The sequence below is a fragment of the Lutra lutra genome, chromosome 5 (genome assembly GCF_902655055.1).
Source record: "Lutra lutra chromosome 5, mLutLut1.2, whole genome shotgun sequence".
NCBI lineage: Eukaryota > Metazoa > Chordata > Mammalia > Carnivora > Mustelidae > Lutra > Lutra lutra.
In genome coordinates, this window is record NC_062282.1 from 3,722,714 (window position 1) to 3,738,561 (window position 15,848).

Below are 15,848 nucleotides of genomic sequence, written 5' to 3' on the forward strand. Positions count from 1 at the left end.
CACGTGTGGAATGTTTCAAATGCCCTTTGGAGCAGTGTCTCCACAAGGTGGAATGAACAGACCGTCTTTGCTACGTCTGCGTGATGATTCTGTGGTCTGCATGTTCACTGTGCACCATCTTTCACGGTGGATGGACAGATCATGGGAGGTTTTTTGTTTAAAAGAACCATTCCCTGGGCAGATGAAATGACATACTGCCCAGAAATGCAGAATCCACTGGTTGTCTTCAAAGGAACCTGGCAGGTCTGCTCAGTAATTCTATCGTTTTGAGGTCTAGATTTATGGAAGCCCACATAGTTTTCTGCGAGGTAATTTATCTCCATACATATTTCTGTTCTCTACTTCACCACATCAAAAGGACAGGCTAGGCATGACCTAATTTACCCACAATTTATCACCAGCACTTTGTGGCAGTCCTTTGTTGTGTGAACACTCAGGAGGCGATGTGATAGTCCCATCTTACGTGGGAGCCTCTCACAGCTCAGGAATGGGAGTTCAGGCTTTTTTTTGCAATTTTTCTCATGTCCCTCAGCTTCCCCTCCAGCACCACTGTAAGGGCTAAACTTACCCTCTGCCCTGTGAGCCCACCTTCTGCCAGCCCTTCCTTCCCTGCTGGTTTTGTTGGCCGCTGGACCCAGCACCCTAGAACAGAGGTGGTCGTGTTGCAGGCGGACTGGGGTGAATGACGGTGATCACTCTGCACTTAGAGCGGAGCAGTGAGCGCCACAGCCGTCAGCACCTGGGTGTCGACTGACTCGCACACCTGTAAACAAAATCCAGGAGCTACGCTCACGGGAGAAGCTCAAACCCAGATCGACTAAGTCAGGGGCTCAGTCAGCTGCCGGAAGAACGGGGTGGGAACAAAGGGAGGAGGAGACTTAGAGTCCGAGAAAGTCAGGGAGACTGAGGCGGAAGGGTATCAGAAGAGGGTGTCAGCCTCGGCGGCCTGGGGCTGCCTGGACAGGGAGCAGGAGAGGGATGGCTGCAGGGGCTGGCCAGTCGTAATCAGACGTCAGAAGGAAAGGGCCATGTAGTGCTTCTGGGAGGACATTAGTGACCCACACGGTGCAGTTTGGTTTGCCAGAGGTTTCTGTCCCTTCCCTGCTGGGCGCACGGCCATCCCGTGCATGCTCGGGGGCCATCACACTGGCAGAAGTGATGGCCGATGCTTCCAGGCTGAAGCCTGTCTTTCCTGAGACCACCGCTCTCTGGGCAAGGACGTTTCCATGTTATTTATGGGGCTTGGCACTTCCCTGCAGGACGGCCTGCCTTCTGGTTCGTGGGGCTCACACATACGAGGAACCTTCCCACTGGAGTCTCTGGTTCAGAAAATGGGCATTTTTTGGTGTATGTTTTGGCACCTGTGTGAAGGGGCCGTTGAAAGCAGAATGATTTGCTTGAAGTCAAGGGTGAAGATGACCAGACAGCTCCGAGACCGTTCAGTCAGCTGGGGCCCCCATTTCTGACCCTTTCTAGGGAGGGGCTGTGAGCAAATGACCTTCCCTCCCTGTGCCTCGGTGGCCCCAACTGTACCCGGAGTGGGCATAGAGACAGCTCTTAGAGTGCAGTCGTGTCTCTGCAGCAGCATCGACGTCCTTGGCATAGGATGCGTGCTGTGATGACGTGGCCAGAGTCATTACTGTCCTCCACAGGGTTCATTCAGGTTTGAGAGCATTTTAGCAAAGAGACAAAATGCACCAGTGGTGGGTACCTGTGAAATAAAATAGCGACTTTGAGCAGCGCAGTCCGTGAATAGAGCTGGCGTCGCTCTGAATGAGTGCCACCCAGATGTGTGGGTGATCTGAAGTCTACTTTCACTTGAAAAGCTTTTCAGAAACACCTTAACCCGATTGCCGGTGGTGCTGTGTTAACATACCAATTGTAAATGCCCAGACTTTGTTGTTGTTGTTTTTAATATTTTATTTATTTATTTGACAGAGAGGGAGAGAGATCACAAGTAAGCAGAAAGGCAGACAGAGAGAGAGGGGGAAGCAGGCTCCCCACTGAGCAGAGAGCCCGATGTGGGGCTCGATCGCAGGACCCTGAGATCATGACCTGAGCTGAAGGCAGAGGCTTAACCCACTGAGCCACCCAGGCGCCCGCCCAGACAGTTTATAAATGGCTCTAAGAGGACGGAGTATGTTTTTTCTTGTGATTAAATGAGGTAAATATTTAGGGCACTTCCTAGGAAATTCAGCCCTGCCGTGAAGTGGCACACAGTTTGTAACCCATTTGAAGTACGATAGACAAACTGGTTATGTGTCCAGACGTGGGCATCAGCTTTAAGAAGAATCAGACCACTAAAATCGTTCAAATAAGCAAATGAGGCAAGATGGTGCCATCGTAACTGTTGGTTCTACTGCTTTGTTAGTTGGTGTTCCTCAGAGGCCTGGCCCACAGATCCTTATGCCGGTTGTCACTGGGCTTTGTGCTTCTGTGGCTAGAACACGAGACCCCAGCGGTCCCCACTCCTTGCTTTAAACCAGGACAGAACTACACAGAGGGAGACGCAGTGATGGCTTCCATCCCATCGAGGTTGCGTGAGCTTGAATTGCATTTCAAGCTCCACTTTGGTGCGAGTTCTGAATCAGAGTCTCAAGGGGTCTATGGTTCACACATGAACGTTCATTTTGAAAAGCCGGTTTCTACATAACGAGTTCCACCGCTGGTTTGGTGATGACTTTGCTTTCGTTTGTTCTCGGAACACCCGCTGCACAGACATGCCCAGGCCTCCCAGGGGGGACCTCTTCATCCTGCCGGATGAGTACACGCCTCGCTGGCGGCACAAGCGCTCGCTCCTGAAGTCCCACAGGAACGAAGAGCTGAACGTGGAGACGCTGGTGGTGGTCGACAGGAAGATGATGCAGAACCACGGGCATGAGAACGTCACCACCTACGTGCTGACCATACTCAACATGGTAGGCGAGTCCTTCTTGTTGAAGCCACGTGTGGGATCCCTGGATGGGGTGCGCGTCTTCACGACTCGCTCGCAAGAAGTATCTTATCTGTGGGGACTCCTTCACTCTTACTGTGCCCCGGCCAAAAGGGCCGTGTTCACAACTTCAGAGAACACCATAAGGAGGGGGGAGCCGTCCGGCCCGCTCCATGAGCCGGGGGCACAGTTTGGGTGGCTCAGTGTCTTCATTTACCAGAAATCTGTGAGAGGATGCTGAGATGCCTTAGTCAGCAAATCTGCTTATGTGTGACCTTAGATGGCTATACAGAAATGCCCACCTCTTCAGGAATGCTAAGGTTTAAATACTGAATATGCGTTATTTTATCTACAAAATCAGAAAAGCCTACAACCCTGTAGGCTGCCATCTCGGGTAAAACATCCTGTGTCCCAGATCGGCAGTTGCTATGATGAGGAGGAGTGATGAGAAACGTGATATGTGATATGTAGTGATATGTAGGTAACGGAAGACAAGATCCCAGGTCATATAAGTGTGGTTTAAGAGCAAGTTGGGATGACGATGTTGTGAACGCACTTTGCATTCTATCCCCTGAATGTGGTTGGCTGGCATCCCGTCTGGTTGCCTGCCCAGTGATAAGGACTCAACACTTACTCCACCCGGACTGTCGACGTCTGTGCCTGTCCATCTAGCAGTGTAAGAAAGGCAGCACTGCCGTGTCACGAGAGCAAGAGACCCGCCGTCACTGGCAGGATGTGGGGAACAGGGAAATGGCACCACGTGTGGGGCTGACATGACTGCCTGTCTTTTTCAGGTATCTGCTTTGTTCAAGGACGGAACGATAGGAGGAAACATTAACATTGCAATTGTAGGTCTGATCCTTCTGGAGGAAGAACAGGTAATCTGTCTTTGAAACAGACAGCTGCTTTTCCCCAGAAAAATACAGGCAAAGTGAGGCTTTTTTTTTTTTTTCTCTTAGTGTGATTGGCTGTGGATTCTTGACTTTTCCCTCCTTGGGAGCAAAAAGTGTGTAATATTTTCTTTCTAATGCCAGGAGTCTTTTATCAGTTCCTTTAATGATGACTTGAATTGTGTGTGTGTGCTTGTGTACGTGTGTGCATGTGTGCGTGCAAATGGGCAGAGGTGGGGAGGAATTCTCTCTTAGGAGGCGTAGGAGAAGGTAGAATGGAAGACCTGCCTTAACCATATGGATGGGAGCCTGTTGAAAATAGAGATGCACAGTGTGTCTTCAGCCCCCTCCCCACCATGAGCTTTTAGGCTCCCAGGCGGAAAGGAGCCGTTTTTGCTCTTTGCAAGTAGACAAAAATGATATTGGAATCATACTGTGTGGCACTGTTGTTTTCCTCTGTCACTTCCTAACTCCTAAGATGGACCGCACCAACCCCTGCCACCTCCACTCACAGTGCTATGTTTTGATAGAGATTCTGGAATGTCAAGTCTATGTCTCTCATTGCTTCCAAACCCCCCATCATGCCAGATCTTGGTCACAGTGGATAAAAACATCCCCTTGCCTCCATCCCAGCGTCCCTGCATAAATGCCGGGGCGTGCACTCAGTTCACAGGGAGGCTGTAGACGCACATTCTGCAGCACAGGTAACGGGGGCATCTCCGCCATGAAGGACTCTCGCTTCTGCTTGGCCCCACACTCATCGCTGGCTCTGCACTGGGGACAGAGCCGCCCTTGCTGATATCTTAGCAAGGTCTTTCATTCGCCACGGTTCTCTTGTTTATAAAACAGAGCATTTTTTAAAATGAAACCCGAGATCCCTCAGAACGTCTAAGATGTGTCCAGTTGGGGAGCTTCTGTGATGTTGGTCTTTTTCTGGGCAGGGTGAGGGCCTGCGGGGGCAAGCCTGTTTCTAGCCCCAATGGTCCGGAAGATACAGCTTCGTTGCCTTTGTGTGAGTGAGCGTCTGGGCAGGGGGTGCCCCACTGGCAGGGCATCTCAGGTGACAGGTTAATTATTCCTTGTATTAAATCGTTTTCACCTTGGAATTCATCCAAGCTGCAAAGAATAAGCAAGGTTATCTTTTGATCGTACACCTGTGTTAACTTTGATTAATGCGGTGTTCCTGGAAGTCACCTGCTCAGGAATGTGAGGCACGCCCCGGAGTGGAGGCCCGGCATTAGGCTGAGGTGCATTTGACTTTGTGCAAAGACGAAATCAGCCCTGGAGGAGAAAACCTCGCCAGGGAGCCAGAAACGCACATTTCAACCCGACATCTAGTCGTGAGGGCTACACTCAAGTCGTCCTGGAATCGAGTCGTTCGACCTGGCTTTCTCGGATGGAGCCACAGTAAGAAAGAGCAGCAAAGTTCAAATAACTCATTGCAGCCGGTGCTGGGGGTGTTCCTGACCCCCCACTTCTGAATGCCCCAGGCGTGCGGGCGGCCTTCACGCTGACATTTCGCTGTTGCTCTGTTAGAACGCAGTCTATAGGCATCTGGTGGGATGTGTCCTGCATAGTTGCCTGCTGGCTCCAGTCTGTTTTCTAGAAAAAGAGCTTTCCCGGTTGACCTGCCCCTTCTCATAACCGTGTTGCTTCTAGAGGAAAGTGACTTAGTCTAACACTGTCATGATAAATGGTTAGACTTATAAATCGGAAATCCCACTTGCCCAGCTTGGTTATGAAATCAACCATCTAGGTGTGTTTTCGTGCACGCGTGGAATCCCGTAGCAAGGGTCCTGTTGCCCAACATAAGTTCACAAAGTGTTTTACAAAGATGTCGATGGCAGCCCACACATGCACAAGGACTCGATCTTCTGGGGGCATTGAAAATGCCTTCAGGGTCAGCTAACGGCATCCCAGCTGTCTTCATACAGAACCACAGAAACGAAAGGAAGTGCCCACCCTGAATCTGTACCCGTTTTTGGATTTTAGTCCGTGAAATGGGTAGCTCCGCTTGTAGACCATTGGGACCCCTCTGTGTAGTGGAGACCGGACTTGCTGACGTGTTTTCTCTGTTGGTCTCGCACAGCCGGGACTCGTGATAAGCCATCACGCCGACCACACCTTAAGCAGCTTCTGCCAGTGGCAGTCTGGGTTGATGGGCAGAGACGGCACGCGCCACGACCATGCCATCTTGCTGACGGGTCTGGACATATGTTCCTGGAAGAATGAGCCATGTGACACCTTGGGTAAGACCCTCCCTCGGAGTTTTGAGGATGGTGTTTGGGCTGTGTGCCCTTGGGGACCCAGGACATTGAGAAACTGCCCCCCAGGGCAGATCCATGGTGGTGGACGCTGCTGAACAGGGCTGCCAGCAGAGATGGGCTTCCCTGGACGGACTTAGGCCAAACATAGACGTGTGTTTATTCACCCAAAGTGACGACTTCCCGGGGAACAGTCCCTCGCTCAAGACGCACATTCAAAGCAATTTTTTAAAGATTCTTACTTATTTATTTAAGAGGGTGCAAGTGAAGGGGAAGAGCAGAGAAAGAGGGAGAAGCAGGCTCCCCATGGAACAGGGAGCCCAACTCAGAGTTGGATCCCAGGACCAATCAAGGACCCCGGAATCAAGACCTAAGCTGAAGGCAGATACCTAACTGACTGAGCCACCCAGTTGCCCCAACCCTAGCAAGTTTTTTAACATATTTATGAGGCTGGATTTATCTTGGAGGCAGTACTCTGATATTTTTTTCCAAATCGTGTGAAGCACAGTATGCAAATAGCAGGGCTCTCTTGGACATTTTTCCTGACTCTGCATTTCTTTCTGGGATCTTAGACAGCTGAGTCGAATAGAGGTTAATCGTAGCTGCTTGTTCCTGGAAAGTCCTGCTTCCAAGGTGGGCCCTGGCCGGCCTCTGAGACCCAGACTCCAGGGGGCTTCCCAGCACCCTGCTTGACGAGCTGGCTCATTGTGCCTACGCCGTTTGCTTGTACAGATAGTAGGGCTTCCACAGGACGCCTGCTTCCCTTCTGGGAGTCTAGAATTTGGGTCCACACTAGGCAGGGCTGCTAAGGGATTAGCTCTGGATAAAACTCCTGGGTCCTGAGTGCCTGAGGTTCCTCCTTTGTGGGCCCACTGGGAGAGAGTTCTAGAAACTCCTGCATGGTTTCCTCCAGATCTCTCCCTGTGCTTGTGTTCCTGTTGCTGATTTTGTCCTGCCTCCTCTGTATGTGTATGGAACTATACGTGGGAGTATAACAAAGGCTAAGTCCCATGAATCCCTCTGGTGAATCCTTGGACTGGGCTAGTCTTGGGGACCTCCTGATGCACACATTCACCACAGTACTCTCCTATTCAGGCTTCTGAGAACATATATTTTTATATCTAAAGGTAGAGAATCTTTTCCATGCACAGGGAATTCCCTTTTCTACACTGCCCCAATTATAAATGTAACATGAATGCCACGCAGAGCCATGAATCATTTTCCAGGTGGAGAGCAGATCCCCTCCACGAACCTTGCAAAGAGCCTTTATGTGCTTGTCCGAGAGTTTCCCATTCAGATTTCCCCCGTGGAGATGAGAAACACACTTCTCCGAAGGACAGAGGATAAAGATGCTTGTGTAGTACACCTTCTTTCTCTATTTTATCACAACAACACTGCTCTATAATCTTTTGATCTCTGCACCCTGTAGGATTTGCGCCCATAAGTGGAATGTGCAGTAAATACCGCAGCTGCACAGTTAATGAAGACACAGGTCTTGGACTGGCCTTCACCATCGCCCACGAGTCTGGACACAAGTGAGTGATTTCGTGGAAGGGTGGATCCTGGGGTGCTCTCCCTGCTGGGTGATTCCCACAGAGACACTGGTTCATTAGGTCAGGTCTGTAAGGGGCATCACATGTGTCCAAGGAGAACGTCATGGACAAGGAGAATGTCACGGACAAGGAGGCTGTGGATCCCTTAGGTCCTTATGGTTTTTCTTTGTTTGTTTTTATTTTTTTTAGCAGGCTCCACGTGCAGCATGGAACCCAACATGGGGCTTGAACTCACAACCCTGAGATCAAGAGTCAGATGCTTAACCTACTGAGCCACACAGGCATCCCTTCTTACGTTTTTATTTTAGTGCCGAGCCGTGCACAGTCTAAAGCCGTGGTGATTTCCACATTCACGCTTTCCTTCCTCTGCTCGTCCTTCCGTCCCGGCTCGGGCATGACTGTGTGATTGCACAGTTGTCTCAGCCTCCACTCCTTCCTTCTGTTCTGAACGTGGGTCCTGTGCGCCGATCTCGCTCCATGGTTAGTTCCCATCGGGGATGAGAGAGAGAAGGCCTCCTCTTGTCCACTAGTTACTCTGGAGTTTGACCTTCTTGTATCACTTTTGTAATTTGTAGAGATGTCTTTTGATTGGTGTGTCAAGCTGTTCAGGGAGTGCAGATTAGACTAGGGGTGGGAGCTGGTAGGAGCTGGTCTGCAGCCCACGTGTCCAGATGTGCAGCGTAACAGGGCAGCATCAGGGTAGGTGGCGAGCCTGGGGTTGGCACAGACAGATGTCCGTGCTGGATGGGCAGCACTCAGCCAGCAGCTGGTCTCTGGTGGCATCTTTTTACATGAAAGTTTTCCATTTGTTTCTGTAGAATGAACACTGTCTATCAATTACCAGGCACTATCAGTCTTAAATAAGGTTTCCTGGGCTAATCATTCTATAAGCTGCCTTAGGTCAAGCATTTTCCTTGCTGTGCCCGCCTGCTGGCTGCTGGCTTCCTGGACTTGGCCAGGTCAGTGGGAGCTGGAGCAGTGGGAGTACAGCTGTCTTCTTGCTACACAGCAGCTTGGACTGGGGTTTCTCCCAGAAAATGCACAACTGGGAATTACCATTTTTCTGTTTTTTGTTTTTTGTTTGTTTGTTTTGTTTTGTTTTGTTTTGTTTTTTACTTTCACCCTGAATTTACTTGCAAATCACAAAACCTGCAAAACGCAATGTTTGCCATTCCTGTTTTGCAGAGTTGACTTCTCCATCCCCTGGTAGAAATGGAATGAGGCCATGTGTGTGCTCTCATCCCGTTCACAGCATCTGTGTGTGTGTGTGTGTGTGTGTGTGTGTGTGCATGCATATGCGTGTGTCCCCACATGTCTGAGTGTGTGTTGTGTACGTGCACCTGCCTGTAGCGCGGCCCCGTGAGCCCTTGCAGACTTGGCTGTATGAACCGATGACCTGACAATGAAGCTTATACTCAGCTTCTGACCCCATCATCGTTATAGCTAATGATTGACTCTCTCGGTGCCTAGAACATTGTCCTACCCTTCATGAAACTTCCAGCTAAATCATAATTGTATTTCTAAAAGGCCGCCACAGCTAAAACTTCAAAAACTCTCATTATGTTAATGACATGAGGCTCTGGCTGTCCCCTGACCCATACCTGAATTTAATTAAACAATCCAGGTAAGAAATGTTCAAGGCACCGAGGACTGAGCAGCTCAGTATTAAGAGAACGGATGATGGCCAGGACTGGCAGTGTGCACAGCTGCAGCCGGCTGGTCTACCTGGAGTTAAACCGGCCGCGTCAGACACAGGTCATCAGTGTCAGCGGGGATCAGTGCCTCCTTTTACTTTGTCCTAGGCCATCAATTAATATTCTTTCATCACCAGGGCTGGGTCTAGATGGAAAGAGCATTTTCCAAAGAAGATAAGACTGTTATTCCAAGTGGGACAGTGGATGGGAGGAAGGAAATGGGCTGTAGGCTTGGATGAAGGGGCATCCCTCTCCTCATGGACTTCATCTCCAGAAAATTACCAGCTCCTTCTTGAGCACCCAGGAACAGGACATTATGCAATGGTCAGGAACTGGGAGCTCTGAACACACCCCGTCGCCGGTGAGGTCACTTCCTGTCCTGTTGAGGAAACAGGAAGTACGCGGGGGCAATGGGCCAATGAGTTGCATGAGTCCAACGGCAAACTGAGCGACCGTAGTACTTACTGATAGTAGCAATGGCCATTGTCATATATCACCTGCGCTTTGTCGAGCGCTTTGCGGGATTTGCAGGACGATTTCACACGCACCTCCAGCCGGGGAGACCTCCGGGGATGCCCCTCTCCCTGCTCCACCAGGCTGGAGGGTAGACAGTGCTGAGTGTTCGGTGAGTGTGAACGAATGGAACAGACAGAGTGAGTCAGGGACAAGCAGGCAGATGAGCCAAGAGTGTTTCAAGTGAGTCGTTTGCTGTGGCAACTACATCAGATGAGAAAAGTGTGCAAGGCTCGGGGACCGAACCCATGGATTTTTGTTGAATTGAAAATGAACACACTTATTCGGTTCACTGATTTAGTAACTGTCACTTCTTGGAGGAGAGCTGTCCTTGTGCATGGATCAGACGTCGTAATGTCAACAGCGTGCCTGGCAATGAACTCCAGGTGGGGCCAATTTCTCGAGTTCTGTGAACGAATCAGAAAGTAATCCCACATCTGTTAGGGCTTTGTGAAACATCCCGTTTTAGGGGTCCGTTTTCCTTTCTCAGGTTTGTTTACATTCAGAGGGTATCTCTGAGGTCAGAGGCATGCTTTTCTCCAGGCCTTTCAGCCAGAGATTTTCTGACCTTTACCTCTGAGAGGATCTTCCTGAACGTGCGGCCTGTTTCTCCTAATGAGTCAAGTTATTTTCGCGTCAGGACATCTGTGGTTTCTGTGGAGAAATCAGACCTGCGCACAGAAATCGCTAAGAACAGGGGTTTGGATTTGTGTTGGAGAGGGAGGGAGATGGGACTAGACGTGAGGATGTGTATTGCCCTGTAGGAAGTGGGATCCAGTTAGGCTGGTTCTTAAGTCAGTGGTGTAGGGTAACCTTCCTAGTTGCATTTGATCACTTGGCGTGGGACGTGTGGTTTGCTAGAGGCAGTTCTAGAGAACTGACGCAGACATACTGAGCGCTGAACTACAGGTTTTGGGGACTCTGTCCCCTAAAAGGCATGAATCCATTTGAAAAATCCCCATGTACTAAGGAAGTCATGCCATTTGGGCAGTAGGACCATAGGCCTGGGGTCCCGGATGCATGCAGTTCCCGCAGCCTGGCAGCCATCTGCCTGTGTTGCCTTTTCTTCTCTTACCTAGGCTCCCATCTGCCAAACCAAGGGAGCCCGAGACCCTCGGCGTGAGTGTGCAGGGACAATGGAAGGTGCACGAGGTAAGCTGAGGGTGCCAGCGTACGACACAGGATTATGTGCTGAACTTGCATTATCATTTCAGACCATCAAGACAATATTAAAGCATATTTGCTGTGCTTAGAAGTACTCATGACCCATCGTTCTGCCACTTGTCTTCTCCCGGACGTATCGACCCGTGCACTGGGTGCAATTTCTATTCTCCCAGCAAAGCATTGTGCGGGGTTCTATGAAGAGACTAGGGATTCACCCCCTCCAAGAGCGTTCACGGAAGGACAAGATAGATAGCGCGTGCACCGATCAGGCTGTGTGGGCTGTGGGCGTTGCAAGGGACTTTATCACAGATGTCCCAGAAAGTCTCAAAAGAAGCAGAAGTGACTTGCTAATATACTTAGCTCCAGCGGGTTTGGCTGGTGAGGTTAGAGGCCCTTCCGAGCGTTTGATGGTGAGGTGTAAACCTCCCTGAGATGCGGCTGTGCACTGATACCAACCTGAGCCCTGCAGTGGGGTCAGGGAGGTACCATGATGCTGGGGTCTTGTGCAAAATCAAGGCAGCAGCCCCTTAGACATCGTCTGGCCAGTGATCGTCAGACTGCCCTCTAGGGAGCCCTAGCAGGTCGGAGGCTCATTTCTTCCCAATTTTATTTATTGTTTCTCCTAAGAGTTTTTGTTTCTGTATCCAAAAAGCACTTGAAACCTATTGGCCTTCATTTGAACATGTGTACATGTGCGTGCACCCACATGCACCATACATATACAAGTAACAGCTAGGTAGTGAGTAATTGGAGTAAGACCATTTGAATCAGGAACTGGATAGAAATTCTGAATTTTCCTTTGTGATATGCGTGGTGTCAGGTCTTTTGTGTGATTTTAGGGTAAGGTTTTACCGCCCCATTATACAGGTAAGGAAACTGAGGTGACTCAATCCAACAGTTTGTGAAGGCGCTCCTTCAGTCTCCTCTCTTCTGGTTAATTGACCTGCTCCAGCCCCTGAGACCCACCTGAGGCTGTGTCCACACCAGCTTTCTCCCTCTCGAGGGGGCTGCATTGTGCTCCTTGGAAAGTCCACATCGGAGGCCGACACCTAGGCCCTCCTGTGGCACCATCATGGCACCAAGGGTGGATGTATCCCTCCACATGACACTGGCCCGTGGTTGCTTCGAAGGGTTTCTTGTTTCCTTAACTACCGCTGTCTGCATGGTCTGAAATAGTTGGTACAACCTCCAACAAGGCATGGCCACTCATCATTCCGGGTGCATCGTTAGTAATGGCAGAATGCGTGCTGATGGAATTGAGTCCCTCAGAACATGCTGGAGAGGCGCTGGAAGCATCGCATGCTGAATGTAATTCTCAAGTCTGGTTTAATCTGAAATTATGCTTCCATTTGGGTATTTGGGTGGGTGTTCTCACTGGAAGGTTGGGCTTTGTTTATTCAACCGACGTCACTGAAGCACCTGTTAGGGCTCGTGAGTGCCCTGGCCTGGGGCTGAGCATGGACAGGAAAGGTCTCTGTCCTTTCGAAACTTAAAAGCTAGTAGAGAGGAAAGAAAACAGTATATTTACTGTTCCAACCTATGGGATGACCGAAACTTTGAATAGAATACTCTGGCTCACGGAAACAAAGAACACGCCTGGTATCGTGCAGGTTGGGTCGTAACTATATTTCTTGGTTCCGCCGACCAACCTTATCTTCAAAATGAGCTCTGTCTGTCCTTCCCTGACTTTGTTAATGTTGCACTCAAATGTGACCACTGTCGGGTACTTCCATGCTAACGTCTGGCGTCCATCACAGCACAATGTATATGGGCATCACACTACTTGGAGAGACAGCTCACTGCCATGTGGTCGTGCCGAGATTTGGGCAGGCATCAGGATCACCTTACTGTGTTAGAATGCACCCAGATACCAGAACCTAACTCCCAAGCTACTAAATATAAAAACCTATAAGATGGGCTTCGGGGAACCACACCGTGTGGTGTGTTTCTCAGATATTCGGACGCACAGCAGAGTTTGAGAATCAATTCTAGAAAGAATCATGGAAGACACCTTAGATGAAAAAGTTTAAGACCCACGTGTTTCCGGAACTGGGCTATCACGGCTTTCACGTCTTTAGAAACGTGGGCGGAGCAGTAGCACATTTGTTGGGGCACCTATGGAACCACAGTGTGCGTGTTGTCTGCAGAGTCCAGGGCCAGGCGTGGGAGTGTACTTTGGTTGTTCGTTTTCCTAACTTTCTCCCCAAGGCAGCCACCCATATGAGATTACAGTCTGAATCTTTTCACGGCCGTGACACATTTCCTCTGCTGTATGCTTACCCCAGCCTTGATTGATTGCTTTTAATAGAACTTCAGAGGATGGGTGGAGACCGAAATGAGTCCATCTGCGTCACCCTTGGTACCAAGCAGGAATTTTGCAGAAATTCAACAGTGTTTGCATGCCAGATTTCCCTGGATACGTCCTCCAATGGTGCTCGTGTTACGCTCTTGCCCGGGTCCCGCCTGGGCTCCGATGTCGGAGTGTCAGGTCACAGCTCTGACTCTGAGACCGTGGTCACGGCTCTCTCCAATCCTCAGTCTTGCTGTTGTGATATTCTCCCTGCCTTATCGGCTTTTAGGGAGGCTTAAGTTAGAAAATACAGATAATGTGTTTAATAGCCTGTTTGAACACTAGTGGGTGCCTACAAGTGTGAATTGTTATTTTTACTGATACTATTAGATCTCCATAAGCTAGCCAGTGCAGTGGGGAAAATGGGTTTTCAGCCTCAGCAGCAAATACAGATTCCCTGGCCCATGGTTGGAGCTCCCTTCCCCAGTGTTCAGAGCCTTCTGTCCCTGCCGCCCTGCCTCTTCTCATGGGATTCTTGGTGGCAGATTGTCCCCAAACCCAGTAACCCTCCTGCCCTTCTTTGTTTTGCCCCTTGCCTTCCCCCTTTGCTCTGTACCCACTCATGTGGAACCCCATTATCTAAGAATCCACCCAGTGTGATTGGGCAGGTACCAGATACTAGTGGCCAACAATGGCTCAACTCTCTAAGAATATGTTTGCCCCCATGGGAAGTCTTCAGGTCACAGAGAACTCCCAGACCCCCCAGGCGTTCTTCCCAATCCATTAATTGTGTTCTTCTGGGGTAGATGAAGACAGTGGTGTGAGACGCTCCTACAGCCAAAGCTCTGGGCAGTCAAGAAGAAGAAGCTGACTTGGCAGAAAGACGTAGCAACTCACTTTGTGGCATGCTTACCGGTGTAGGGCTAGAGTTTTCTCTAGTGATGGTGAGGGGGTTACCAATTGGAACATCTATAAAGGACACTAGTAAGTACCTCAAGAGCCATTGCGGCTTGAGATGGCCCCATTTTCTCAGCTAGGGCTGGAACGCAGAGTGGTCTGGTTTGGAGGAAGGAGGAACAGGTGAACCTTCAAATGCTTCTTGCAGTGAAAGGGAGCAAGAACGCCCTCTGGGCTTCATGGAGCTTCTTCCTCCACAGGGACATAGGGAATGTGGTCAAGCACTGTCCAGCTGGGACAGCCCCGAACAGTGCAGGCCTGGCAGGAGGTGGGGCAGCCCTTGGTGGGAGTGGGGACAGAGAGTCAGCCCCACAGGGAGCTGTAACAGGTGGTCAGTTCTCCAGCTGTGGGAGGCATCAGATGTACCTGAGGAGCCTGCATTTGTGTTTCTGACAAACATCTGGAAATTCTGAAAATCCCTGGTGAGCAGAGAAGAGTCTAGAGAGATGAGAGCAGACGGAGCATTGGTCAGCTTCATCAACCAAGATCAAGAGACCTGCCCTCCACACCCCACTTGAAATGTCTTTCTGTAATTAAAACATGGGCCCTTAGCAGACATTTGGATGCACGCTCCAAGTGACCAAATGGTAGTTTTTCAGGAAAGCTCTGTGAATGTATGCCTCTGCTCCACAGCCTGGCTGGGCAGACATTTTCCTTCTGTCTGACTGGCACATGGACATGGAGAAGTTCACCATGCTGACACCTGTCGGCTGGGGTCTCTTAGGTCATTGATACTGTTCTTGGTTTTGAAAGAGCCATTTCTCTCTCGTGCAGCTTTGGCATGGTCCACGATGGAGAAGGGAACGTGTGCAAAAAGTCTGAGGGCAACATCATGTCCCCCACATTGGCAGGACGTAACGGGATCTTCTCCTGGTCACCCTGCAGCCGCCAGTACCTGCAGAAATTCTTAAGGTATGAACTCCCGGAACTGGCTGTGTGTCTCTGAATGTCTCTGCTGCTCCCTGACTGGGCAGCCTGATTCTGTCCAAGCAACCCTGGCTTGGCTGTGACTTCCCAACATGGTTCCCATTTGAAGGTGTCTTGAGACATTCCCTTGGCCAAGAAGTTTGCCAAACACTTCCTTAGGGCACCAAGTCTTGCAGGCTAAATCCAACATCGTCTGACCTTCAGACTCAAAGGAAACCCAAGATACATCCCAAATCAAAGTATCTGTCACTAACATTTAGTTGTTTTAAATTCTCACTTTTGTGACTAACGTTTTTTATTCATGAGTAGGAAGACCTACCGTGCACACAGTGGGGAAGCACATGTAACTCACGGATTTTTTTCTTTTCTTTTCCACAAAGTGCATTTCTTATTAGGAGGGGAAACTTTAGCCTGGTTTATTTTTTAAATTTTCATTATAGCACTAATTCATTTAGAATCTAGGACACTGTGGAGAGATAGGGTTTGACCCCCTGAAAAAGACAGACAGTGGATTTTGAACTTTTTAGAGAAAGAAGGGACTTTACAAAGTGGCCTGAGTTCTATTGGTAAGGAGGACTGTCCGCCAAGTCTCAAGGATGCTGAGTTTGGAGTTTGGTTTTAGCTGCTGACCCTAACCTTATTTCTGACAGGTATCGCGCTCCCC

The 15,848-nt window shown here is 49.8% G+C and overlaps 1 protein-coding gene across 1 annotated transcript in view; it reads left to right on the top strand.

Annotated features, from left to right (window-relative positions):
* Positions 1-15,848, top strand: part of ADAMTS16 (ADAM metallopeptidase with thrombospondin type 1 motif 16) — a 152,507-nt gene that overhangs the window by 43,927 nt on the left and 92,732 nt on the right. Inside the window, 5 exon segments of the mRNA XM_047730242.1 lie at positions 2,719-2,918; positions 3,727-3,810; positions 5,912-6,071; positions 7,516-7,621; positions 15,032-15,169. Coding sequence (XP_047586198.1) covers positions 2,719-2,918; positions 3,727-3,810; positions 5,912-6,071; positions 7,516-7,621; positions 15,032-15,169 — 688 coding nt within the window.